The sequence below is a fragment of the Sordaria macrospora genome, chromosome 1 (genome assembly GCF_033870435.1).
Source record: "Sordaria macrospora chromosome 1, complete sequence".
Classification (NCBI taxonomy): domain Eukaryota; kingdom Fungi; phylum Ascomycota; class Sordariomycetes; order Sordariales; family Sordariaceae; genus Sordaria; species Sordaria macrospora.
Genome location: NC_089371.1, coordinates 8,014,665 through 8,039,850, shown reverse-complemented (window position 1 = coordinate 8,039,850; position 25,186 = coordinate 8,014,665). Strand labels below are relative to the sequence as shown.

General features: G+C 51.4%; 5 protein-coding genes and 1 non-coding gene across 6 annotated transcripts; 4 read left to right on the top strand and 2 right to left on the bottom strand.

Moving 5' to 3' along the window:
• Nucleotides 1–245: 245 nt before the first annotated feature.
• Nucleotides 246–1,529, bottom strand: SMAC4_00452 (uncharacterized protein). Its single transcript, XM_003351856.2, has 3 exons — nt 1,206–1,529; nt 763–1,135; nt 246–608 (listed from the first exon to the last, which is right to left on the bottom strand). The coding sequence occupies exons 1-3, from the start codon at nt 1,319–1,321 to the stop codon at nt 342–344; spliced, it is 756 nt and encodes a 251-aa protein (XP_003351904.1). The 5' UTR covers nt 1,322–1,529; the 3' UTR covers nt 246–341.
• Nucleotides 1,530–1,816: 287 nt separating this feature from the next.
• SMAC4_00451 (uncharacterized protein) lies at nt 1,817–3,323 on the top strand. Its single transcript, XM_003351855.2, has 3 exons — nt 1,817–2,371; nt 2,431–3,063; nt 3,122–3,323. Exons 1-3 carry the CDS (start codon nt 1,885–1,887, stop codon nt 3,220–3,222), a joined length of 1,221 nt encoding a protein of 406 aa, XP_003351903.1. The 5' UTR covers nt 1,817–1,884; the 3' UTR covers nt 3,223–3,323.
• Nucleotides 3,324–3,670: 347 nt separating this feature from the next.
• SMAC4_00450 (uncharacterized protein) lies at nt 3,671–6,724 on the top strand (the record flags this gene model as incomplete). The annotated part of the gene is made up of 1 exon (XM_003351854.2): nt 3,671–6,724. One exon carries the CDS (start codon nt 3,671–3,673, stop codon nt 6,515–6,517), a length of 2,847 nt encoding a protein of 948 aa, XP_003351902.1. The 3' UTR covers nt 6,518–6,724.
• A 3,697-nt stretch (nt 6,725–10,421) lies between these two features.
• On the bottom strand, nt 10,422–10,607 carry SMAC4_13140 (uncharacterized protein; the record flags this gene model as incomplete). Its single annotated transcript, XM_066091278.1, has 1 exon — nt 10,422–10,607. One exon carries the CDS (start codon nt 10,605–10,607, stop codon nt 10,422–10,424), a length of 186 nt encoding a protein of 61 aa, XP_065945877.1.
• Nucleotides 10,608–13,289: 2,682 nt separating this feature from the next.
• Nucleotides 13,290–16,416, top strand: SMAC4_00448 (uncharacterized protein; the record flags this gene model as incomplete). Its single annotated transcript, XM_066089432.1, has 4 exons — nt 13,290–15,435; nt 15,496–15,742; nt 15,793–15,994; nt 16,090–16,416. 4 exons carry the CDS (start codon nt 13,290–13,292, stop codon nt 16,414–16,416), a joined length of 2,922 nt encoding a protein of 973 aa, XP_065945876.1.
• A 3,145-nt stretch (nt 16,417–19,561) lies between these two features.
• SMAC4_13139 lies at nt 19,562–19,660 on the top strand. The gene is made up of 2 exons: nt 19,562–19,599; nt 19,625–19,660. It is a non-coding gene; the product is annotated as a tRNA-Ile (tRNA).
• The last annotated feature ends 5,526 nt before the right edge of the window (nt 19,661–25,186 follow it).

The following is a 25,186-nucleotide window of genomic DNA, read 5'->3' as shown; positions in this document are numbered from 1 at the left end:
GTCAGTCGGCCTAGAAGTACACACGGTAGTGGTGTTTTACTCATTAAAAGGTGGCGGCCTATGTAGAAAATTACATCATGGAGGGTAACAAGACAGAGAGCACATCCCTGTGTAAGTTCAGATGTATGCTCAAAAACTATCCCCATGAAGAGCTCACCGGTGTAATCCGGTGCCTAGTTCCTTGATAGGTCGTGAACAGGGCCAGTTGGCATAACCAACCCACATCGGGAGTGGAAGAATTAAGATCTAGGTCATTCATGTATTTTCATGCCGCACTCACTAGAGGTCTTAAAAATATCTCTCCCACTTGCCGTTCCTATCCTTCTCGGGTCGAAATATTTTCATAGCTTTCCGTTCCTCTTCTCGACGGCTTCGCGAAGTAGCGCAATAACCTCGGAAGGATCTTGGGCACCGAAGACTGCACTTCCGGCGACGATGACGTTCGCGCCAGCATCCGCCGCCTGGTCAATGGTGGCGGGTCCGAGACCGCCGTCGACCTCGATGTTCAACTCGGGATACCGCTTCCTGAGCTCCGCAACCTTGGGCAGTTCGGAAGCCATGAACTTTTGTCCGCCGAAGCCGGGCTCGACCGTCATGATGAGGACCATCTGTCACAGGCGATGCTTAGTATTTTCACTGCTCTTTTTCTTTCTCCCTCTTTTCTCAGATGTTTTCAAATATTCATCAATTTTATACAAGAGACGTCTAGCACTAGTAGATAGACCAAAATCAGGTAAGGGGTAAAATCAGGCGTCAACTCACATCAGGTCTCTCCTTGGGGTCCTCAGACTCCAAGATCTCCCAGAGGACATCAACCGAAGTCGCGGGCTTAAGGGCAATACCCGCCAGCATGCCCTGGTCGTGGATGTACCTGATCAGCTCCTTGGGGTTGGTCTTCTCATCCGACTTGGCCTCGGGCGACTCGGCAGCCGACGAGAAGGCGGCCTCGTAGTGGAAGCAGTACAGGTCGCAGCCGGCCTTCTTGAACTCCTTGACCCATTTCTTGGGCTCGGCAATCATCATGTGGCAGTCGAAGGTGCCCTTGCCGAAGCCCTCGGTCGGTTTCTCGACGTGGCCACGGATCTTGGCGACGATAGGAGGGCCCCAGGTCAGGTTGGGGACGAAGTGGCCATCCCTGTTTGTTTGTGTTAGTCGAGTATCTTGTTCATGGATGAGGGGAAGATGAGATACGATAAAATTCTTACATGATATCGACATGGAGCCAGTCGGCGCCCTGGCCAATGGTCTTGGAGCAGTCATGGCCGAGGTTGGCAAAGTCGGCCGACAGAATGGAGGGAGCAATGATTGCCTTTGGCGCCATTGTGAATGTGTGATTTGTGATGAGGAGTTATCTGTGATGTTTATGTTTAAGATCAGATGATGGTATCGCTGTTTGAGAATGATGACTCTGTCAGTCCGGTCTATTCCTTCCTTGACCTAGCAGGACGGGACGGCATGGGTCTGGAGGTCCCGATGGCGGATGGGTCCTTCCACATCCACATGGCGGAAGAGGGGCACGGTGGTTCGCCGGCCCGGCCGGTTCTGTCCCGACGACGGCGGGGCTTGACGGAGCAAAAGCGGGGTGTGAAAGGGCTTGGCAATGACGACAGCGGGGAAGCCAGCGAGGTGCCTGCCAGCTGGCTGTTGAATGGGATCGACCGACAGGCCCAGTTGCCGTTGACATCAGTGGAATCCCAACTGAACCGCCCCCAACAAAACTGTTAGCGAGCGCCGGGGTGCCCTTTGTATCGCCTGTGAGCTTCATCGAATTGTTCCCATGTGATTGCAGTGGCGTGTTTTTTTCTACAACAACACCATCTTCTCTCGCAATCTTTCATTGAGATAGTAAACAGAGAGCAACAGTCCCGTCACACCAATTTGAACATGGCGGGTTTTCTTTCATACGTCCCCCTGGTCAACAGACTGGTTGGTGTTGATGCGCCCAGAGCCATCGACGTTCCTCCCGTCAAAGTCCAAAACATCGAGACAGACGCCGAGAAGCGACCACGGACACTCAAGCACCTTTTGCGGGCGAACCATGTGAACCACTCCATATTGTATCATGACCTTCAGTATGACAACCATATGGCACATATCCTCTGCTCATCATATACACTAGGGGCCGAGGCACCGCAGCTGTATGACATCTATGAGGAGGAGTCCAAGACTTTGGAACCATGGAAGGATTCGCCTTCCGAAGTGTCTGAGGCAGACTGGAGGGATAACCTGGGCGACAGACAGTATCAGAGAGCCTATGTTGACTTCTTTGAGGACATGATGGTCATGAAATACAAGTATGACTGGAAGCAGGTCATTGAGGAGTTCATGTTTGGGGGCAAGCAGCCATTGATCAATGGTCTCATTTCCAGTCGTAAGTACTCAACTCTAACCTCCAAGGTCATGGTTCATTCCGCTGACCAAGTCATGTAGTTGGCCATCCTCTCATTCACTTGGGCTATGCCTATGAGTTTGACAACCGAGAGCTCGCCATCGAGGCTCTCAGCTTAGCATCTTCAACATACAACTACCTGCATAAGTACATCGACGACTCATCATACACCAAGAAGTCTTCCTTCACCTCTACTTCGCCATCAGAGATCCTGAGCAAGATTGCAAACGACAGCCGATTTGACGGCCTATTTGATGAGGCCAAATTCGAGAACGTCGACGCACTCTTTGAAAAGGCCGAGCCACTGGTGTTGGAGTATTGGAACGCTTGGGAACTGGCCAACCCCGTCGAGCAATTCCGCGAGTCCCAGGAAGCGGCAATCGAGCTTCTGGTTGCATCGGTTCAACCCGGGACGCATTCTTACAACTTCTTCCTTGTCCACATGTTGACGACGAGCCATGCCGTTAGAGTGTTGCTCCCCTTCGTACCAGTCAAGTTCCACATCAACCTCGTGAGGCAATGGTGGCTCCTTACCCTGGCAGCCTACATTGCTGTGCTCCGCCCCAAGGTTGACCCGGATTATATCCCTCAGGACCTGAAGGGGAAGAGCTGGAACTACGTTGAGGACAAGGCGCTGAATGGTCGGTTTGCGAAGGATGCCCATTATGTGAAAGGTTGGTTGTCCTATCGATAGTTTCTTGGCTCTGATCACTTTACTAACAACCACCACAGCGATTCGGTCTATTAGAGAAGCGGCAAGGACTTGGGGTGATGTCCATGACCGGTTTCTCGCGGCAGCGGTTCGGTTTGCGGATGACTTCGAGGGATGGTAGCTTGGAAGCCTATGAGTCTGGACGAGTAGTTAGGCGATGGTTGGGCAATTGTCGCAGAATATGTTCTCCGTGCGCGATATTGATAGTCTTCACAAACTCCCACTGAAAGCTTTAATAATGAACCACCCAAACAATCTTATTCATTGTGGTGAACACGTTCTGGTTTCTTCATCCGAGTGCTAACGTCGATTGATGAGATTGCTCTAAGTGGCTCATACTGTCAATCGGGTTAGGGTTGGTCCCGCTCTCCCTGTAAATCGTGCGTTTGCGCTGGAAATCTGGGGCAGGGCCCTGCAGTTTAGGTCGCGGTAGCCTGTCGCGATTGCCTCCATGATGATTCTCTGTTTGGGTTGGAACTTCAACAACCGCCTTTTTTTTGAAGACCTCTTTCTACACTCCGCCGTGCAATGTGACCAATGCCGTGTCGCACGCACCTGCGAAACTTGCAATGGCGCCGGCTGCAAAGCGACGCAAACGGACCATTGTCGACGACTCTGACGATGCCGAAGACGAGAAGAAGCAGACGAGTCAAAACAATCAAAACACCCTGAAGCGCTTCCTCATCGCGTCCCCCGCGACCAAGTCCGCCAAGCTAGACGATGACAACCTCCTAGAAGTAATACCCGAATCTTCCAGTCCCGTTCCACCCGCTACGAGGAGTACCCGCGCTTCAGCAAAATCCCAACCTCCAGCTACATCGTCTTCCACCCTCCAGAGCCGACTGCCAAAAGCTGCCCCCAGGAGCCCAAGCGCAAGCCCGATCAAGTCTCGAACAAGGGCACAGAAGAAACTCAAAACAGAGGAGAATGGAAAACAAGCGGACCTGAAGGCTCTCTTCTCGAAGCAAGCAGAAAAGAGTCAAGCGTCTGCGGCATCGGGTGTGAGCAGCAAGGATATCAGTGATTTTCTTGAGGATATCATCAGCGAGTCCGATGACGACATTGCTCTGTCTAAGACGGTAGCATCTAGCTTCGTTGGACTGCAGGCTCATAGGCGCTTCAAGGACAACTCGCAAGGCACTTCGCAAGGGAGCTCGGCATTCAGTACCCAGGCTAGCACGTTAAGCTCGACCACGGGACAGCGCTTCTTAAAGCCTTCGAGGCCGGCCAGGCCAGTGGCTGCCGCAGCTGCACCAACCGATGACGATTCTCGACCATGGTCAGAACGATTCGCACCGACAAACCTGGAGGAGCTGGCGGTACACAAAAGGAAGGTGGGAGATGTGCGGAAATGGCTAGAAGAAGTCATTGCTGGCCGAATGAGGCAGCGCCTCCTCGTGCTGAAGGGTGCTGCTGGCGCGGGCAAAACGACCACTCTGAAGCTCCTGGCGGAGGACATGCGCTGTGAGGTTCTTGAATGGAGAAATCCAGCAAGTTCATACGGTGATCCACGGGGATGGCAGTCTGCGTCTTCGCAGTTCGAAGAGTTCTTGGGAAGAGGCGGCAAGTTTGGACAGCTGGACCTGGAAGGGGGAGACTCGCCTCCACCGGCACCGGCGCCCACCACCAGCAGCATACCAAAGCAGGGCCGAAGGCTGATCCTGATTGAGGAATTTCCAAACACCTTCATGCGATCATCCACCGCCTTGACGAACTTCAGGAACACCATTCTTGAGTTTTTGGCGGCGAACACCCCGTCCCTAGCATTTGGGCAGGCAGCACCCGCTGATTCGATCGTTCCAATAGTAATGGTAATATCGGAGACGCTGCTCACGACGACGTCTGCTTCCGCGGACAGCTTTACTGCACATCGATTGCTAGGTCCTGAAATTCTGCGACACCCCGGGACAGGTGTCATCGAGTTCAATCCCATTGCGCCATCTCTTCTGGCCAAAGCCTTGGAGTTGGTAGTGAGGAAGGAGGCTCGGAGGTCGGGCCGCCGAATGACGCCAGGACCACTAGTGCTCAAACGTCTTGGAGAAATTGGAGACATCCGAAATGCTATTGTTTCGCTGGAGTTCCTCTGTGTCAAGGGCGATGATGACGCCGACTGGGGATCCAAGATTGCATTCACAAAGACCAAAAAGGGTTCAAAGGATACAGCGCTGACCAAGGGTGAGCAAGAAAGCCTCGAGTTGATATCCCAGCGGGAGGCAACCCTAGGTATCTTCCACGCGGTTGGAAAAGTGGTATACAACAAGAGGGACGAGAAGCCGTTTCCCCCAGGGTCTGAAGGTGCCAAAGCGGAAACGCTACCTGACTACATGTCACACCTGTCTAGGCCGAAGAAATCCGAAGTTGCTGTTGACATGCTGATCGATGAGCTCGGTACCGATACCCAAACTTTCATTGCGGCCTTACACGAAAACTACGCCCTGTCGTGCGAAAGCAGTCCCCTCGACCCTAATTCCTCCCTAGACTACATGAACGGATGTCTCGACTACCTATCCGAAGCCGATCTTCTTTGTCCATCCCGGGACATCTTTTTCGGCGGAAGGGGAGCCTTTGCCGGTGGGGACTATGGTGGGAAGGACGCGGGCAGTCATGTACTTCGACAGGATGAGATGGCATTCCAGGTCGCCGTTCGCGGCCTGTTGTTCTCCTTGCCGTCGCCCGTGAAACGGCAGACGCACCCCACGTCGGGTCGCGGGGGAGGAGACGCGTTCAAAATGTTCTACCCGGCTTACCTCAAGCTGTGGAGAGCCAAAGAAGAGCTGGAAGGGTCTGTCGACATGTGGGCCACCAAGATGCTGAAGGGTGAGGACGGCACGACACTATCGCATGGCGGCGGCGCAACTATGAGCTTGACCAGCGGCGCATCGGCGTTCCAGAGGTCACCTTCGACAGCGAATCCGAGCAATAACAGCGTAAACAACTGGGCTTCGACACCAAGGCCTCAACCAACCAGACATGAACAGACTACCGCTTCAGGCAGTTCCGCCGCGCCTCCTCTCCTCTCACTTGGCTCCTCCGCTCGACAAGAAATGGTCCTCGAGCGTCTCCCCTACATGGCCCACATCGCCCGCCGTCGACGCTGCTCGTTCGGTTCCATGCGTGTCCAGGACCTAGACAAGATCGTGTCATTCCAGGGCATCGGACCCCCGGCAACAGAGGAGTTGGACGAAGACGAAGCCGCAGGAGCGGACGAGGCTGGGGTGACCGAGAGTTGGGCTACGGATAAACCAGTAGAGGAACCGACGAGTCACGGGCGAAACAGGAAAGGTCTGGGTGCGATCCTCAGTCGAGCTGCGGCCGGCAGGGTGCATGGTAGTTCTAGTGGACAGGGAGAGGAGGGGCTGGAGCTAGGTGGGATTCAGAGCTTGGTGTTGAGTGATGATGATATTGAGGATGATTGATTTGAGAGGCAGGTGGGGGTTTGAAGCACGGTACTAAGGCATGGACGTTAGTCACGACCAGAAGTTCATGGATGCACTGAGTTTTGCAAGTTGGTGCAACGGATTAGGTCAGGTTCATGGCGGAAAGGGATCTGGAACCATGTGCCTCGGTCGCAGAGAAGTACCGGGCCACCTCTTGATATTAGCGACAAATAGATGGAAAGACAACATGCTCTACTATATCGGACAATCCCAAAAGAAGTGTGATTTGACATGTGTATGACAACCTAGAACGTGCGGGTCATCCTCAGATCCTGACAGGTTCCAAAACACCAAGAAGGAAGTGCACGATGCTCATAACAAGAGCAAAAGACATGACGAAGAAAACTAAAGCATAACACCCAGTTACCAATTTCTTGAGTGTCTACAATATGATGCACATATGCATTCCAAACAAGAGATATAAGAGATCAAGAACGAAGCTTCTTGCAATCAGTCTATTAAATCCAGTTCACACGTCCCAAACTGCATAGTCGAGAGTCTTGGATTCTCAAGAATGATCCGCAACTTTGCGATGCACGAGCCATTTATTCGCCGAGCATTGTTCACCATGTGGTTGTAGTTGTGGTTTTGACTGCCCTGGTTTTGGAGTATATAGGTTAAGTCTTTTCATCTGTTCTACCGGAGTGGGCCTGCTCATACGAACTCATCTCCTGCCTTTTACCGGATGTGACCGTGAGTTGGCTCAAAATACTCCAATACCCTAATCTTTGGAACAAACCATCTGGACATCCAGAATTCGAATCATCTTTTTGGCAAATCTTTTTGCCCTTTTTTTCTTCCTTTTTCTTACCCAGATATATTCTGCTGTGTCATAGAAGACATCTAGACTTTTTTTTTTTGCGTCTTGATGTTGTTGCGACAGTTTGTTTGCAGTCAACATGCTCGATTTGACAACATTGTTTGCCGGCGCACTTGCTGTTGTCGCTATCGCGCGATATCGCTGTCGCGGCGATGCACCAACTACCAAGTGCCCTGTGCGTTCTTGCTCGCAGTGGTGAGAGGCAAGCACGGTCCACCAACATCTCATTCTCGCCTTTCTCAAACAGTCCGACTCCAGATTTCGGGTTACCATCGTTTCAGGCGCGCAGTTGAGTGTGAACCACGATTCCGAATTCTCGCGAGTTCGAAGCAAATGCGCGGCAAGCTCACTGTGCTTCTACCTGGCTGTCTGAAGCATACAGATTCCAACCTTCGTTTTGAACCTTCCTCGATGATTGTTTTCCCCGAGGTCCTGAGGTGATTGATTACCAAGGGATGCTAGCGGCAACAGATGTTTTTTGATGCACGGCACCGTCGGCACGGCGCGGACGACAAACAACACTTCTTCAAGATTGGTCGGAGTCAGGGGCGGTTAAGTTGTAGGTGCACGACCAACAACCGAAACATCATCATCCCGCTTACGTTTGACGAAGTGGAACTGGTAGTTGATACAACTTTTCTCATCCATCTTCTTGGTTCAAAACCCGGTCATCTCACCAGCTCGCTCACCATATCGATGCACGTGTAGTGTAAATGGTGGAGGATTTCAGCAGTCCATCCCGTCTCGGTCCTGCTCTAGAGATACCGAGTTGCCCCTAGCAACGAGCCAACAACCACCCTGTGAGCCTGCTGAGAGCCAAGCGAACGAGCCCAAACATTACCCCTGAATGGCAACTACTGTAGAAGCCTGAAGGGAGAGTTTCTCCACCGAGTTGTTGATGGTTTTGAAACGGAGTGCAAACCGCTGGGTGCGGGTAATGGATCACCGGTTACAGATTACCATGTACACGGTTCCCAACCAACATGTGGACGGTATGCGCAAGATACCATACCTAGATACGACGGTGAGTCTCACCTTGAAACTCAGTTATACATATCACATTTTGTGTTGTTGGTTGTGGTTGTGATGGAATCATGGAAGGGATGGATGCCCGATCTCATCACAACCTGGGATCCGCTCCGATGGTTTGCCGGTGCCGGTGCCCGAACTCGACCCGAGAACATTCGGAAGTCAGGGTCCACTTTTTGACGGGTCTAAGTTGGTCGGCGGTGGTCGGACCGAGCGGGCTGGGACTGGGACAGCCGTCGGGCAGCTAATGAGTGTACCGTGGAATTCGGGCTGGAAAGAAATGTTTGGTGGGTAAACCAAACCTACAACGCTGGCAAGTCAAGGGTTAAAAGAAAGAATTATGAGGGTGGTGATACCTGGTAGACGAGAGCGTTTTACTTGACGATTGGTGACTGTCCTTATCGTCCTGGAACTGACAGCTCAGGCGGCAAAGAATATCCTGGTATTCTTAAGAACAATCTCTTGCCTTGTTGGTGGATGACCTGATTCTGAACATGCGAATTTGTTCTCGCATAATCATCGTCTCAGGTAAGGATAAACTTTTTTTTTTAGTCATTATTATCGTTATTAGTTTTAGCCATGGATACCATGAACGTTTGCAACGTTGCTTGATCACTAAACCGCTCCCTTTCATCGCCTCGTTTGACCCTCAACCTGTGAGCACTTCCGCTTTGCGCTCTTGGCTGATATGAGTAGGTGCTCTTTAAGAGTGTTACATGCAAGCTGAGATTGAGACAGAGCATGGCGTCCTTTCGTTTTGGGCTGACTACTTGGTGCGAGCAATGGTAATTGAAAACATGGAAACCCGACAGTTGCCCAGACCCAGGCATCTTGCATTTTGTGGTCACGGAGGGCGGGGGCTGGGAAATGCTTTTCGATGTTGTGCCAGATGCAGAAGTAACTGGAGCGACCCAGAAAACCTCATGCGGCCAACCACGCGGGAGAATCGATCCAAGGAGAAAACTGAAAAATTGAAAAAGTCCAGATGCAAGAGAGGGGATCTTGGAGCTTCAGATTGGAGGAGGGGAGCGACTGTGGTCAGTTTGGCCACAAGCCTGCAGGGCCTGCCCAATTTGAGTTTCCTGGTGTTCTCGATTCGCTTGTCATTGCAGGGCTTTCAGGTCCACGCCAGTTCTGTTCGACAACGACACGAGCCCTGGTTCTACCGCCGACTTTTCTATAAAGAGCAATAAAAGGGTCGTGGGGCTATGTCGGGTTGGTCACTTCTTTCGTGTAATTAGAAGATGATCCCTTTGGATTCTCCAGAACTGCAAGTTGTCGAGCAAACATCGTTTTACGTACTGGTCAGTCTCACAACCTCCGTGATGGACAATTTGCCTGGAATTGCCAACGACAACAGAAGACATTCCATCATAGTCGCTGGTGCTGGCGAGCCGACGACGAGCTAGTTAAGATGATCAACCCCAGGATCGCGGTGCTGTTGGACAAAATCAGCTTTCGGAGACTCAAGAAGCTATTCACCCCGAACCAATGGATAAGTGCTTAAGCGACAGGGTAGGTAGGTATTGACGGCATGGCGGGGCAATTCAGGCCTGGAGGTCTGTGTCTGTTCGTTCGTTCCAGGAATTGCATGGACTTGTTTCAGGGATCAACGATCTTTGTCTTTTGACAGCCATGAGGTGGTGAAATCTAAAGGGTCCAGTGATGAGTAACGGGCACTTTTTCCGAAAGCCGCATTGCTATTTATCATGATTGCTTCGCCGTTTGAATAATGCAGCGCGTTCTCGGAGCCGGAGATCTTGATCACGCCGTCAGACTTTCCGGTACAGGAAACTCCCTGGCAACGATGACGGAGCTTCCAGTGTATTGGGCGCTCTCTCTTCATCCAACGTATACCGACCAGCCTTTGACGGTTTTTGTTTGCGAGCCAAGTTAGCATCTAGAGCACCCCACTACATTTCCCCATGAAATTCCTTGGTGCTTGCAATGCTGGGCAGTTTTCGTTATCATGGTGCTGCCCGATTTGAGGCCACATGGTTCATGACATGGCACGGCTACTCACTTCCCGCCTCGCTACAAGTTCCAAGACTTGGTTTGCCCTGAGTGTATGATGTTCTTTGCTGCTGTGAGACGGATCATAAGCTCCAGGTCCAGAGGTAGGGATTGTGTGAGACTGCGAGCGAGCAGCAACAGGCCGGGTGTTTTTCTTTGCGTCTTCTGATGCGCCTCTCGCTTGTCCGTTCCGGCGCACATTTTCATCATCGTATTAGTGGTGCCACCAAGCAACGGCTGGAGGCCACGCTAAAATGATTGCAGGCCTGTGTGCTTTTTCGGTTCTGGTGGATGATGAAGGCTTTGATGGTCAAAAGTGCTGCTTGCAACGAGTAGTGATAGGCGGGTCACTGGGCAACCGAGGTGGGTCAGCGCCGAGGTAAAGTCGGGTGTTGGGGAAGCTGCAAAGATATGGTACAATCGGTGGTCGGAACTTGCCCCCATGATACGAGGTGTCTGGGACTCGAGTGTGAAGACGCAAGGCGAACCTACCGAAGTTTCTTGCAGTCGGAAGATAGAAGGAAACGAAGAGGCGGGAAGTACCTATTTCTTATAAAGTATCGGAGAGCGGTCTGGCCGGGTCCGAAGGGCTGTCTTGGCGGGGGATGCTCCTGCCATGCGATGCGAACTCCGACTGAGAGCAACATCGATGAAGACTCCGGGCCACTGCCTGCCCTGTGCCACCACATTTATGGGAAATGGCAGGAAGACCTCATATTTACCTCTGCGCCTGCTGAACACGCGCGCGGTGCAATGGTGGCCATACAAATATGCTCGCCCAGCGTCGTGAATGGGAAAGGACAAAGGAAGATGGGGGATGGCTTGCGCTGGGTCACCGGAAACACTGTCTTGTCTGTCGGATCTCCCAGTCCAGTCAGCAGCTCCCGGCGAGACGAGTTTTGAGTGCGGTGGCTTTATAATTAGGCGGTACCACGACATGCAGTTGGAGTAGAGCGTAAGTGGTCCTCACCCGAAAAGGCAAGTTACTAGGTAGCAAACTGAAAACACGGAATACCTGTAGGCACCAACATGCAAAAATCTCTAATCGCATCAAGGCAACGGTGGAATGATTGAGAGGTCAAAATTAAAAGAAGAAGCGCTGTGACCTGGTTGGGCATTGATACGCTTGAGGTTCCCAAGCAGACTCCCACACAGAACAGACCGATTCACTGTCCCGATCCACTACTTAAACCGACCCCGCCGCCAAGTTTCAACAGCGCATCCCCGTTGAAAGAATTGCCCGCGGAGGTTGACCACAAAGACCCGTCATGTATTCTGGACGTGGAGTCGAAATTTGTTGTTGGAAGCCGGTAACAAAGATACAGATGGTGGGAAGACATAGGATTCATAATACCTGTATTCAGTCAGCGGCGTGTCTCTCTTATCGACAGTTCCAACACGGCGTGAGATAACTCTATTGTGGGCGTCGCAGGGGCTGAAAGGTGGAGTAAGTGGTTGGGTTTGCTTGGTTAACTGGACTGTATCACCAACCCCGGCATCGACGTACCGTCCCCAATTATCAACACGACCCAGAAAGGTCTTCGCTTCCAGAGTTCCAGCTGCCTTTGCCGGGCTCAATGAGTGGACGCGTATTCGTGGAGGCAGTTGGAGATAGGTAGCCAGTAGCCTACCTTACATCCATGTAACTGCTGCCACTCCGTCCGCTTCCGCTTCATGCTGCCAGTGTTCCAAAAACGAATTGATGACATGATTTTACGGGAATTTGTTGCTCTTGTGACGCTGTGACAAGGCGTCCCATTGCTCTGCCCACCTCCGCCCCGGTCCCGCCTCTCCCTGGCTTTTCCCATGGCTGATACAAAAACCAACAGCATTCCCACATCACTCTCACGGCCTTGTGCTTGTTTCCTTTCGATCTCTTCTCCGTTTCCCTTTTGTATCCGTGGCTTGATGCCCGCCGCCCATCCCTACACTTGCTCGTCTGCTCCGGCCTACTCGAACCGACAACAAATAAATAGCCTCAGCTCTACGTGTACGGGCACCCAAGTCTACATATACCCGCCAAAGCCACTCGCCAGTTTTCCCCCCCAAACGCACGGCGGTTACTCTTCATTTGGTCCGGCAGCCTACCTTGGATGGAAGTGTTCATCAAAACGGCGGCAAAAACATCCCTTTCATCGTAAAGGGCCCAGGACATCAGGGTGCGATAAGAGACGGGGTTAGAAAGGGCGATTTCGGTCGAGCCGGTAAAGCAATCGTGAAAGGTTAAAAGGGCTGGTCTGCGATATCTCGTATTTGCGGAACCCAGCAGAAGTCTGCGTTCATCTCAGTGCGCTGCGACAATTGTGAGCTTTTCCGACCACGTCGAGGATCCAAGTGCTCGCCATTCAGTCGTGGCATACCTGGCTGCGATGGGCAAAGTTGGGCTTACACTGCAGACCGATCAATAAATATCCTGTGCCTATCCATGCTTCCGACCCAACATTTTAGTCTTTGGCGAATCTTTGCTGATTCTTGCAAGAGTTCCTACCGCCGTTGCGATACGACGATTCCACCCCTCACATCGGATGGGAACTTGGGCGAATACACTTCTTGGCTACAGTCCGATCTAGAGGTGCCGCATTTTTACCTCACCAGTTAACGGTCATCGATTATCTGCCTTTGCCACTTGAAACCGCGGAGGGCAAACAACACGAGACGAAACGAAAGACCTCGATATACTTTTTATCTGATACCACATCCGTCCGAGCACTTTTCGGCGACGGAAGACCCTCAGAGGGGCCTTGGAGAAGTGCAAGGTCTATGTTTGACGCTGTCTGCAGCAGTCCGTTGTGAATCAGTCGGGCTCGATACCTCTATAACATTTTCAAAGCTCGTTTGCTGTAGCCACCTCATTCTTGCCAAGTTGCTCTCCTGAATCAGCGTGCGACTATGGACGAAATGGATTACACGATGCAGGCCTCTGCTCATCCGGTCCCTCTTCCCGGCTGGTGGGTGAATAGTGCGCAGGTCCGTGGGCAAGGTCGTTGCCCATACAGAAATGGAACGACGGAAGGCGCAGCAAGTGGAACACAAACAGGAGGTTCTGGAGGCAGAAGTGGAAGTGGAAGTCTTGTTGGGACAACAGAAGGAGCTGGAGGAGCTGGAGGATCACAACCGAACCACGGGCAATCAATAACAGCAACAACAACAACAACAATAACAACACCAGGAACACCCATCTACCATCAACAACAGTCGAGCCTTCCTCACCCGCCACCATTACTACCGCCAGCGTCAACATTACACCACTCATTCTTCCTTCAGCCAGGTTATTCCGACAACTCTCTCCCGCTTCAACATCATCAAAGTTATTATTTTCTCCCTCCGCTTCAGATCCAGCAGCTTCCAGCATCACATGGGCCTACGCCTCCATCATTTCCCAGTCATCCCGCAGACCCTCCTCCGCCTTCGTCCCACTCGGCGAATCGAGGTTACGATCCCGTTCACGCTGCCAGCAACAGCAACAACAACAACAACAACAACAACAACAACAACAGCAGCAGCAGCAGCAGCAGCATGAACAACCAAGGTAGAAATGGCCACGCGTCTAGCCAGGACAATAGTGGAAACGCCGGCAACAACATGAACAACCAGAGCGGAAATCAGCAAGAAGGCCACCCAGCACCTGGCCACGTCCATCAATACAGAGGCAACGGTATCAACAATAACAATGCCAATAATGGCAACGTCACCACTCCGACCACGGGCGTCAGTACCACGAACGTCAGCGCCGGATACACGGTCGGTCCCAACTGGATGCTAGGATTCACAGATGCACCTCCAGCTTTCCAAGGACCGCCGGGTCCCTCCCACTTCCACATGACACCGGGCACCTCGTTTGCGCCGTCGTACGGGATGAATGGCAGTTCTTCAGGCAATATGATGAGTAGGCAGGGGGCGCGACCAGCTGCAAATCCCGTCTCGAACTCCAGTCCGGGCGTTGATGCTGACACAGTTATGGGCAACACAGAAGCTCAGGGTGGTTTGGGTGCCTCGGGTGGCTCATCTGCACAACCAACTGCTGCAGGTGCTGCCCCGCAGGTTGGTGGCTCAGGCTCGGGACCGATACAATCTGGCGCCTGGACATCTCAGGGCCAGAACCGTTCTGCACCACCATTCTCCTTCCAACCCCTACAACCCGGTCTCGAGGGGTTTCCCATACCAGGCTTCTCGACAGGTTTGCATCCTCGCCACACGGACTCCCTCCGTAACAACAGTGCCTCTGCTCCCAGCCCAGTACTATCTGACCCAGAACATTGGCGTCCTCGTCACACACATGCCCCACCAGCCTTTGTCACCTTGAGCTACTACCAGCATCACCTGCATCCAAACGGGCTCCCGCCTGGTCACCGTCGCCAGTCTTCGCATCAATCCACTCAACCGTCACCCACAGCTAGTACGGCTTCGTCGACAGGTAGCCATATCAGGCTTCCTGCCCCCGATCCTCGCTCAAGGCTCCCTCCATATCGTCCGTCAGGCATGTCGAACCCAACCGAAAACGGCAATGATTTTTCCCATGCCCTCCAGCCTCCTCTGGGCCCCCAGGCCTCGTCATCGGGCGCTCACCGGCCATCTCGCCAACCTTCAGGCTCCGGGTTCACCAATACAGCTGCACCACTTCCCGATAACCAGTCCCTCCCTGGCGCCGCCATTGCCTCTGCGTCTACTCCTACTTCGGCATCGACGTCCAATACCGGACCCCCCATTGGACAGTCGACTTCATTCTCTCGTGGTCCTGCCTACCCCGAGCTGCAAACAGAGATGCGAGACTACTTGGCGAGAGCTCATGATCACTCAGACAGCTTTAGCGATGACGATTTGGACTTGCCAGACCCAATGCCAGCGCGCCGACCGATCAGTGAAGAAGAAGCAGCCCGACTGGAAGAAAGAGCAGCCGAATTTCAAGAAAGAGCAGCCCAAATGATCAGGGCACGGCAGATGGCGCGCGGACAAAGTTCTAAGAAGGTGGCGTCTAAAAAGGCTATAGACAGCCTTGAGCCCGTGAATGTTGCAGACTTGCCTGAATCGGACGGGAGTAAGTTGCCATATCGTCCTTCTGTCGCGGAAATTACCGAGTCTAACTTTAGCTTACCAGCCTGCGATATCTGCTACAACGATTATGGTACTATGAGCCCGGAGGGCATTACAGAGCAACCTTTACGGATTCCCATGTGCAAACATGTCTTCGGCGAACACTGCATCAAAAAGTGGTTCCAGGATTCCAACAGTTGCCCTTACTGTCGAGCTGAGCTTCCTACACAGCAGATATACACTCAGGCTAGTGCCCAGTCTATTAGGGAGTTTCTGGACAGCGGCCACTTCAGGCGGCATGGTAACAGAACGTAAGAATCGCCCTCCGGTCTGGCAACGTTTTTCTCTGACATCTTAGCAGGCAACAGGAGTTGCTTCGTCACATGGTCCAGCTTAATGAAAGGATCAGTGGACCTAGGGCATGGCAAGCAGGAGGTCGGCGCTCGCCTCCTTCGGAAAATACAGGCAGTACAAGGCGGGGGACCAGACATGGCAGCTTACACCAGCGACAATCATCATCGGGACCGCCTGCACCAAGCAGTCAACGCCCACCTCGCGAACGTGTCAGTCCCATTTTCCCTCTCGTTGCCATACACTGTAGCTGCTCTCCTGTGGAATATCAAGGATTTGACTACTGATAACCTTCTTCGTGATTTAGCCTGCCTCGGATAGCGACAATCCCTACAGAAGCGCCAACACGAACCAGACGTCCTCTATGCCCCACGAACCACCGGTGGCGTCATACACATCTGTACCAGCACCTCCATCGATGAATAGTGGGGAGTGGTCCTTTGGCTTTGGGCCATCAAACCGTGACCATGCTTTCCCTTATCAGGTCCCCGACACGAGGGGTCCCGCACAAGGGCAGCCGCCTGTTGTTGAACAGCATGACCAGCCTCCTGCACCCCCGTATCCCGGCGATAACACTTTTCCTGGTTCCTCTACCTTTGGCCCTCCTGGGTCTGGTAGACAGCAGCCTCAATAGCAGCAGGGGCATCATGGTTCCTCGGGCCAGAAGAGGCCAAGCAAACGAACTAGAGAAGAACAAGAGCGAATCAAATCACCAGAGCTACTCGAAAGACGACAAGAGCAACGCCTTTCTAATGAAAAAAGTCGAGAGCGACGCGCTGCAAGAGAAAGACAACGCGCTGCTTTGGAACAAGCTCGGGGACTGCAAGAGGAGGAAAAGGATAATATCCTTCGGTGGCGCATAACCGAGGCTCTTGTTGCTGCACATCATGCTGGAGTTTGGCCACAAGGGCAGCGCAGCGCTTCTGGACATGATTCTCAGACTTCACCAGAAAGCCCCTCTACAGACTGGGGTGCCCAAGTATTTGAGGACATGGCTTCTGGATCGAATGGTCAGCCTTTCCACTGCGTACCGGAGCGGCCTCCCGGATTTCATGATCATCTGGCTACATACGTGCCTGGCAGCAACAATCCCGTCAATCATTCCTTTAATGACCCCAATTGGTCCCTCCGTGATGACATTCTCAGATTTTATCACCAGCCTCCGTCTTTCCAGGAACCGCCGGCACATGCCGAGCAACCCTTGCAACTAGCCCCTTTTTCATTCCAACAACCGCTTCACTCTTCTCAACTACGGCCTCGCACTTTTCCGCAAGTCCCTCCGCTTAATCCTTCCATTGATTTTGACCCAATGATGGAGGGATGACGCCAGACTCGCCAGTCAGATCCCAAGTAATGGAGGCTGCTTTCCTAAGTACAGGGTTCTCTGCTTTCATATTCACGTCATGCCCGTTTAGACTCGTTTTTCTCTTTTTTGCATTACGCGATGATCTTTTTTTTTTCCCCTTTTGCAGTCATCAAAAAGCGTTTGGAGTTTGGGACATGGAAGCAAGCGCGGTTGGGTTTCGTTTTTTAATTGTGTGCATATGGCGTTTCCGGTTGCGGTTATCGTTTTCATTCATTGCTTTGTTTTGGAGGGAGGTTGCCAACGGAGATGGTACACAGCTCATGGTCTTTTCACCGAGTGGTAATGCGCAGCAACGGCACTCAAGTCACAGCACAAGATATGGGCCGCAGGTGGCAGGGGTACCATAAAAACCAGAGGATGAGAAGGAGATGGCACACCGAATCAGATGATGAGAGTCAGATCCACAAAGGGGGTCTTTGGAGACAGATTGTTCTGGAGGGAGGATTTCATGGTCGATACAGCAAGGAGAAGTGATATTTAACGAAACGAGAAACAGCGCAGTGAACTTAGGAATAGATCAGCAGACATACATATGATGATAATTATTATTATTGATGTTTGTTTCCTTAACGGTCAGGAACTGATGAGTCGTGTGCGCTTGTGGACGTTAGTTCGTTTGAAATACAACAGTCGCAAGTTGTTAGTGTCGATGTTGGTAGGTATGTATGAAGGCATTCCGTCAGCGGGTAGACATATCAAGAAGTTCATTTCATCGTTTGAAATCATTGCATGACTCTATATGGACACTGCTCGCTGAACCAGTCTTTGTTAATTCTGAGGCGGGTTTGCCGTAGGTCTTTCAAGAAGGAGGCAAAGGTTCATGTGGACAGGAAGGATGGCATGCTTTGGCTTGGTCAGGACAATCGATCATAAGACACAATATGGCTGCACTCTCGTCCAAGCCTGTTTTTAGTTCGATACTGACGAAGTCATCAACACAGTGTCTAAAGAAATCCGTTTCAGCTCATCTGATCTGTGAGTTTCTGTTTTCTTTTCAAGATAGAGAGTCCTCTCAAGGCCTTGAGGAGGTACCGAGCGAAAATAATGACTGTATGTGCCGGCCCATGAGAACCCGCCAGGTACTAATAAAGTGCCATAGTTGAGAAGGTCGGTCGGTCGGTTATATTGCACATAGCAATTACCTAGGTAATGATCATAATTCTTAGCTGTCGGGTATCCCTAACCACAGGCGAGTAGGCGAGTAGGCAAGATGGTTATCGCATTGAGGAATGAGAATTGGTATCGAAGGTGGCGCCGTCCGTTCATGCCTTCCAGGGTGTTTCCATCGAGAAATCTCAACCACTGACCGACCGCGCGACCACGAACTTGATCAAACGGCAAACCTGACACTTTTCCGGATCGACTTTGTTTACTAAAGTGGAACAGAAACAAACCTCAATCGTTTCCTTTCATCAAATCACAGGTCTTTCTTTGCTCATCGTGACTGTCATTATCATGAGTGGGTATCCTCCACTGACGGGTCTTTCCATCTGGACTTGAACGGTCGGCCGTTCTTTTCTCCCATCAGGTTCGTTCCACCCCTCCTTCTTGGGTCATCACACCACCTACATGGTTCCAAATGGAAGTCACACCTCCTAATCTACAAACGAACATATCGAGGAAGGTAGATCCCGTACGTACCTTGATGACCACGACAGACGATAGCGTATCCATTCGGTGAGTGACTGATGCGAATTTCTGGCATTCACAACCGCGGTGATATGGGTAGGTACATCTACATGGTACTGACTGACATCGGATGGAAACTTGGAGGATACCTTTGCCCATTGTATGTACCTAGTCTGTATAATGTTCAGTTCAGCTGAATTCACGAACGAACAGACAAGAATCAAGACGAGACACTGCTTTGCCCAGTTGCCTTTACTAGGTACAAAACCTGAGGCTCAATCTGATCCGATCTCGCTTCACCGAATGCTTCTTGTTCACCGTGATTTCGAAAAGGTACCCGTCTGCCAGTAAATTGACCGCCGTTCCTTCTTCCTTCTACCCACTCTTCTAGTCTATACATCGTCAGTCAAGAGGAAGGACTCAGAAGACATGAATGACTCTCGTACAACGCACAGTCGTTTCTTTCCTTCTTGCTTGCTTCTGTCCTTTCCCTTTCTACCTATACACACCGCACCACCCACTCCATACTCCATCGAAATTCGCAACCTCCCGTCGAGAGAGATAAACGAACAAGATCCGGTACTGTACCGTGCTTTCAGTTTCACCATGAAAGAAGTGGTAACACCACCAGCTTAACTCGGTATCACGAGGTATTCACTTCCAGTCTCTATCATTTAACCAAGACCTCCAAAACTGTGTAAATCCTCAAAAGTATTTGTGAGATTGATGCAGGGCCCGGGACGAAATACTTTAGATCAAGAAAAATGCCGCATTATCAATAACAGCCCGATTAGCTCAGCTGGTTAGAGCGTCGTACTAATATCTTATCTTGCGAGATATCAAGTTCATGCGAAGGTCAACAGTTCAATCCTGTTATTGGGCATATCTTTTTCCACTTCTTATATTTTTATTTTCTGTTTTTGTTGCCTCCATAATATCCTTGTCTGCTCTTTTGCGTGTGTGTGGTTTTTGCCTGGATGATGTTAATTAACATTGTTGGTCATTTGGATTTGAACGTAATTTGGCGGTATTGGAAGGTGTTGGTGGGATTCCTTGCTTGCACTCTGGTGGAACATCCGGATCAGAAATTTTCTTTCTACCATTCATGCTCAAAGGGAATAACAAGAGTACCGTTCCGTTTCCTTTTGAGTGTCTTTGGTGTTCAAGGTAGTACCTATCCAGATGGATGACCCCCATGTAGGCTTCTCCTTCATCCATCCTTCTTGACCCTTGACAGTCACGACGAAAAGCAGAAAAAAAAAAGGAAGGGACTTTCGAGCATGGAAGATTTGCTCCGGAATAATACCCTACAAGTATTTCGGTTAGGTAGGCAGGACCTCACTCATCCACAAGCCTCCTGAGGAGAATGCGTCTTCGTGAGCAGGCTAAGTCAACGCCATACCTCTATGCGAAGGACGGAGGATGCTTTACCAAACCAAACCAAAGAATCCAGCTACACAAAGTCAACCGCTTCCGTCCGCCTATGTCTAAAAGGGAAGACTAATTAATACAATTCAAGAGATACAAGGAAGTGATTGAGATAAAGTTGCAGATATTAGGACAGTCCCTCCCCCACGATTCTTGAACCTTGAGAGCTGAGAGGTAGATACTTGGACCCTTGAACAGTTCATTGAACCCTTGGACCCCTAGGTAGGTAATAGGTACTCCCTCCTGGGTTCGTGACAGTGACAGCGTGCCGAATATGATATGGAATGCATGGATGCATGTACAGAACCTTTAAAGCTTATTCTGCCAGTCAATCAGAAAACTTGGCAGAAGGATGGATCCATGTATTCCGCCCGTTCAATGTCCCTGGCTCCCCAGGTAGCGTAGAAAGAGACGAGATGAGACACGACGGGCCGGGGACGGGAAACATCCCAACTCGTTCATTTTCACTGCAGTCCCCTAGTCTACCTAGTTCTTCCCAGCGCCCGCTCACTTTGCTCATCGCTGAACCCAGCTGGGAACGAAGGTGCACTCGTTGATCTCCAGAGTCCGTTAGGCAGTCGTTAGTCCCATGCATCTTGTATTCACCGGACGCATGCACGTAAACTCATGTTCTTGGTTGAAGCTAGTGTCCTACCGGTCCGGTCGCGCCGCCCGGATTCCCAATTTTCCTTGCTTCCCGGCTTACTTTTTTCTGCAGGTATTAACGAGATTGGATGAAAGGCAAATATCCAGGGACAGACGGTAGTGTAAAGCAGGCTGGGTTGACATATGCGGATGTGGGAGACAAGTCACAGCGGCGCGGCAACAGGCGGAAGGAAGGAAGAGAGGAGGGAAGAGCAGACCGGGATCCGGAAAGATAGAACTCGTGAAGATCCTCCTTGGCGAGCGATGGCAGAGGGATGGATGCGGTTCATGTAAGGCTTCGTGATTGTGATGAAAAAAGTACCTTATGTAGGTGATATTGGTGGTGTTTTGCAGTACTTGAGTTGAGTTGATGGATGTGGTGGATAGATGTTTCTGCACAGAACCTTTGTTCCCTTGATTCTCGGCAGGGAACACGCAGCCAAGACACTAGGATCTGAAGCGATAAGGGTCTACCCGGTGGCTTGATGGGGGTTATTTTTCTACAAGTAGACTCGTAGATATTGTGAGGACGCCATTCGCGAATGGCCCAAAGACGAACGTCGAGTATGGCTGGCTGGCTCGGCCCCGTTGTCGGCTAGTTTCCACTCTGGCGTTGATTCCCCGACTGCTTTCATTCATTAGTCCTACGGCTTTGTGACCACAGCTGACTGATCTCCGAAGATGCACTTACAAGAGTGACGCTGATTAACGTGTGCAGAGCTTAGTGTCCTGAGGTCGGGGGGTTGTCCTGGACTCAAGCACGTAGGACTTGATCCGAGTCAATGTAAGCTTACCTCTATCTCCATGAGACCTGGCTGACATATGGGGGCGCCCCATAGTTCAACTGCCATGCGTAATACTGTTGTAGTATTTCGAACGCTCCTCGCTATGACTACTTGTCTTGGTCAAAATACCCGAGTGTTAAGCTAAACTGGAAGTCTTCCAGTAAGCGTCCCCATGTAAGTGATGTTTCGGAGCAGGCAAGGATGTTGAAATAGCGTAATGGTAAGCAGGCACCGGAATGCCAGAACGATTACTCCGCGATGAGCAAGGTACAGGGGAAGGAATGTTACCATAGCCGTTGATGATTCGCTAATGTAATAGCTTTTGTGATTGAGGCAATGGATGGCGATGTTGGATCCTGTAGAGTCCGATGTTGCAATTGCAACTCGACAGAATCCGACTCCCCCAGTAAGGGCACTGACCTCGGTGAATTGGCATGTAGCAATGGTTGAACGGTGAATAACATGGCTGCACGAAATCGCAAATCTTGTAAGCGATGGAACATTTATTGGAGTCTCGACCCATCAGGGCCAGCTCCCTAGAACCGCACTGCGATGATCTTGTGTACCGTCTCAGGTCAGATCAGTTCCTTTGACTCGCGGTCTTTTTGTTAGGGGACCAGAATAAGGGTCCTGAACCACCATGCGGCGTGGTTACGAGAGAAACAGGGTCGATATCGGTATGTGCGAGCCTTTTGTCCCGTAGGAACCGTCCTCCCGCTGTCTGGGCGTGGGTGATACTTCGTCACCGAAAAAGCCATGTCCCTCGACAGTCAGCCCTCGGTTATCCTCATCCCACTTGAAGCGGGGAGAAAACGCCGGCTATGCTGTACCCTCACCTTGAGAAAGGACTTATCGAAAACGGGATGCGGCCGCCCTCGATAAGGCTGTCGAATAGGGGAGCGCTTGCAACCCTACGATATCTGATGCATGGTAGAGTAGGATCGCAGTGTCCCTGCACGAGGAGTTCGACCAGATAATACAATCCGCCGTTGCAACATCTTGTTCTTCTGGAAGCAATCATTGTTGCAGCCTTGCCTGTTGGGTCGGATTTTATCGCACCTTGACGGACGGATGTCAGATTCCTGCGGCATCGTTCCCATTCCCATACTTAATCTGGTTGTTAGATGGTGTAAGAAGGAAGGGGGTGTAAGAGCAAAAGTACGGCGTGGGGAAGGGTGTAGAGATAAAAACCGCCATCAATGCAATGCCAACCGAAAGCAGCCTAGTGGAAAGCCACTTCGTTAGCGACAAGCGGTAATGGATCCTTTATGCTTAACATCTTCCGCGGTTCAACGACGGACCACCCATAAACCATGGTCCCCCATTGGGCGGATGTCGTGACGCGGTGAAGCTCAATGTTCGTCATGCGCGACTCTGCCCATTTCGCCATATTTCGAATACCTGCTTTCGAGTCAGACCTTCAAACTTTCTAGTCAGGCTGCAGCTGTAGGGTTCCGAGTCAGGGCAGTGTTACCGCGGCAAATACTGTTGTTTGATCCATCTGGATGAGTGCTTATGCGCTGTTTTGAGTAAAGGGTAGCTGATGAGGCTCAAGTCGAGACAATAATATCGGAGGAGGCCCCGGACAAATCATCAGCATGTTTTGTGATGTTCCGTAAGCGAACGAACTGGTAGGACCCTTGGATTCTACCGTTTCCCCGCTTCCTTTTCCTGTCAAGGGAGCACGGCATTCATCATCGGGTTTCTGAATCCGCATGCTCCGGACTGCGAACGGATAACGCCGAAGTGGGCGGCGCGGGATGAACCAGTACGTTCTCAGATGCTGTGATATTCGGGCCTCGCTCCAGTAAACGAAGCATAGGAACCTCAAAGAATCACAGAGTATTGCCTTGGTACGGAAGACATTTCCATAGTGTTTACATGCCGTCAACTCACTCTCACCCGCACAGACGATTGTTGAAAACTTGACCGCCGCGCCGAGATCGAATCGTTCCCTCAAGATGCCAAAGAGTGAGTGAGAGCTTAGTCATATCGAGTCCATGAAACGAGATTTGGTACCGTTTATGTCGGTCGTCGGAGATATCGTTTAGTGATCCAGTCAGACGAGAGTAGCATACCGGTAAGCCTGCACACACGGCAACAACCGTGCGTTTCCCCGTTGAGATGGGGTTTGTCCAGAGGCAAGGCATGTGCCATTGTCGTTCGCTGACGAGCGGCGAGACAGGCAACACAATGAATGTATCGAGGCATGACGGCAGCCGCCGTATGGCGACATCTGTACATCGGACTCCATCGAGGATCATCAATCCCCGGTACTCTGATCCTTATCTCTGTACTCGCGGTCAGCCTTTCTGCATGGAGCTTCTCTGTAGTGTCAGATTGGGCGACATACCTGCTCATTTACCAACCTACCGTAGCCCTACGAGGTAAGGAGTGCATATCCGACCTCCGAATGTTATCGGAGAGACTAACCGGTGTCACTGGCAAGCGTGGGGGTCTGGGGAATGGGGAAGAACACCGGCCATTGTAGTTGCAGTTAGTTGGCATTGCTAGGTCATTATCGAGGTATGTCTTCTTTTTTTCAATGGCGGTGATAATAAGCTTTGAGAGGGACTGTCGACAACAACAAGGACGACATTTTTGGAAGTTGAATGATGCAAACCTCGAGTTTCCTCTCGCGCTGTCACTGTGGGGTCGTGCACTGGAATGCGGGGTTAAGCCCGGGCACGGAGCTTAAACTTACTGTATGGAGTAAGCCGTAGTGGATCCCATGGGGTCCGGTCCGGGGGGCGGACCGGGGGATTGGCGCCGGCCTCCGGACGTCTATCCCTCATTTAATCTGATGGGGGTCATTCACCGAGCTCGTTAAGATCGGGTAATTGAATGTCCAAACATTCAACAAAACAAAAGAAGTCCCTGCGCTGCGGTGGCATCTCTCCCGTCTGCGGACCGTTGCAGCGGGAAAGGAGAAATCGGATGGCGTTTTTAGTGGTTCCAACAAAAGTGATCGAGCTTTCCGGGTGGCCCAGGGTTAGGGGCCATGCCGTGCGCCAAGTACCTTGGCTAAACCTTACAGCGACAAGGCCTGCCCCCTGAGCCCTGCCCATGAATGTTGGGGTCTGGGCAGCAGTTGCTATTTCCAGGGCGGCTGTGTTTTCTCCAACGCTTTGTCTCTTCTTCTTCTCACGCACGACATCATATCACTCCACAACTAGACAAACATCATCACAAGAATAACGGCCCTGGACTTCAGGTCTTCAGGCTGAGCACTTTGACATTTGCTTCATGCTGGGCATGAGTCTGTAACTTCCACTTTTTCCAGTCAACATAATCATCTACATCCTCATTCGCGAACCGCGAACCGCTGCGAACACTCGCAAATCTTCAGCCAAGGCGGATTGGAAGAACCGTTTGACTGAAATCTGAAATCACCTTCACCTTGCTTTTTTATCAGCAAATCGAAATGACAAGCAGCAGCAAGCAATTCGGACTTCAGCATCCCATCTCAATGACATGCATGCCCTGATGACGGGAACATCCATCATCTTGTCTTAGAAGTCATACTCCGAACCTCCATCAGGGTTCGTGCC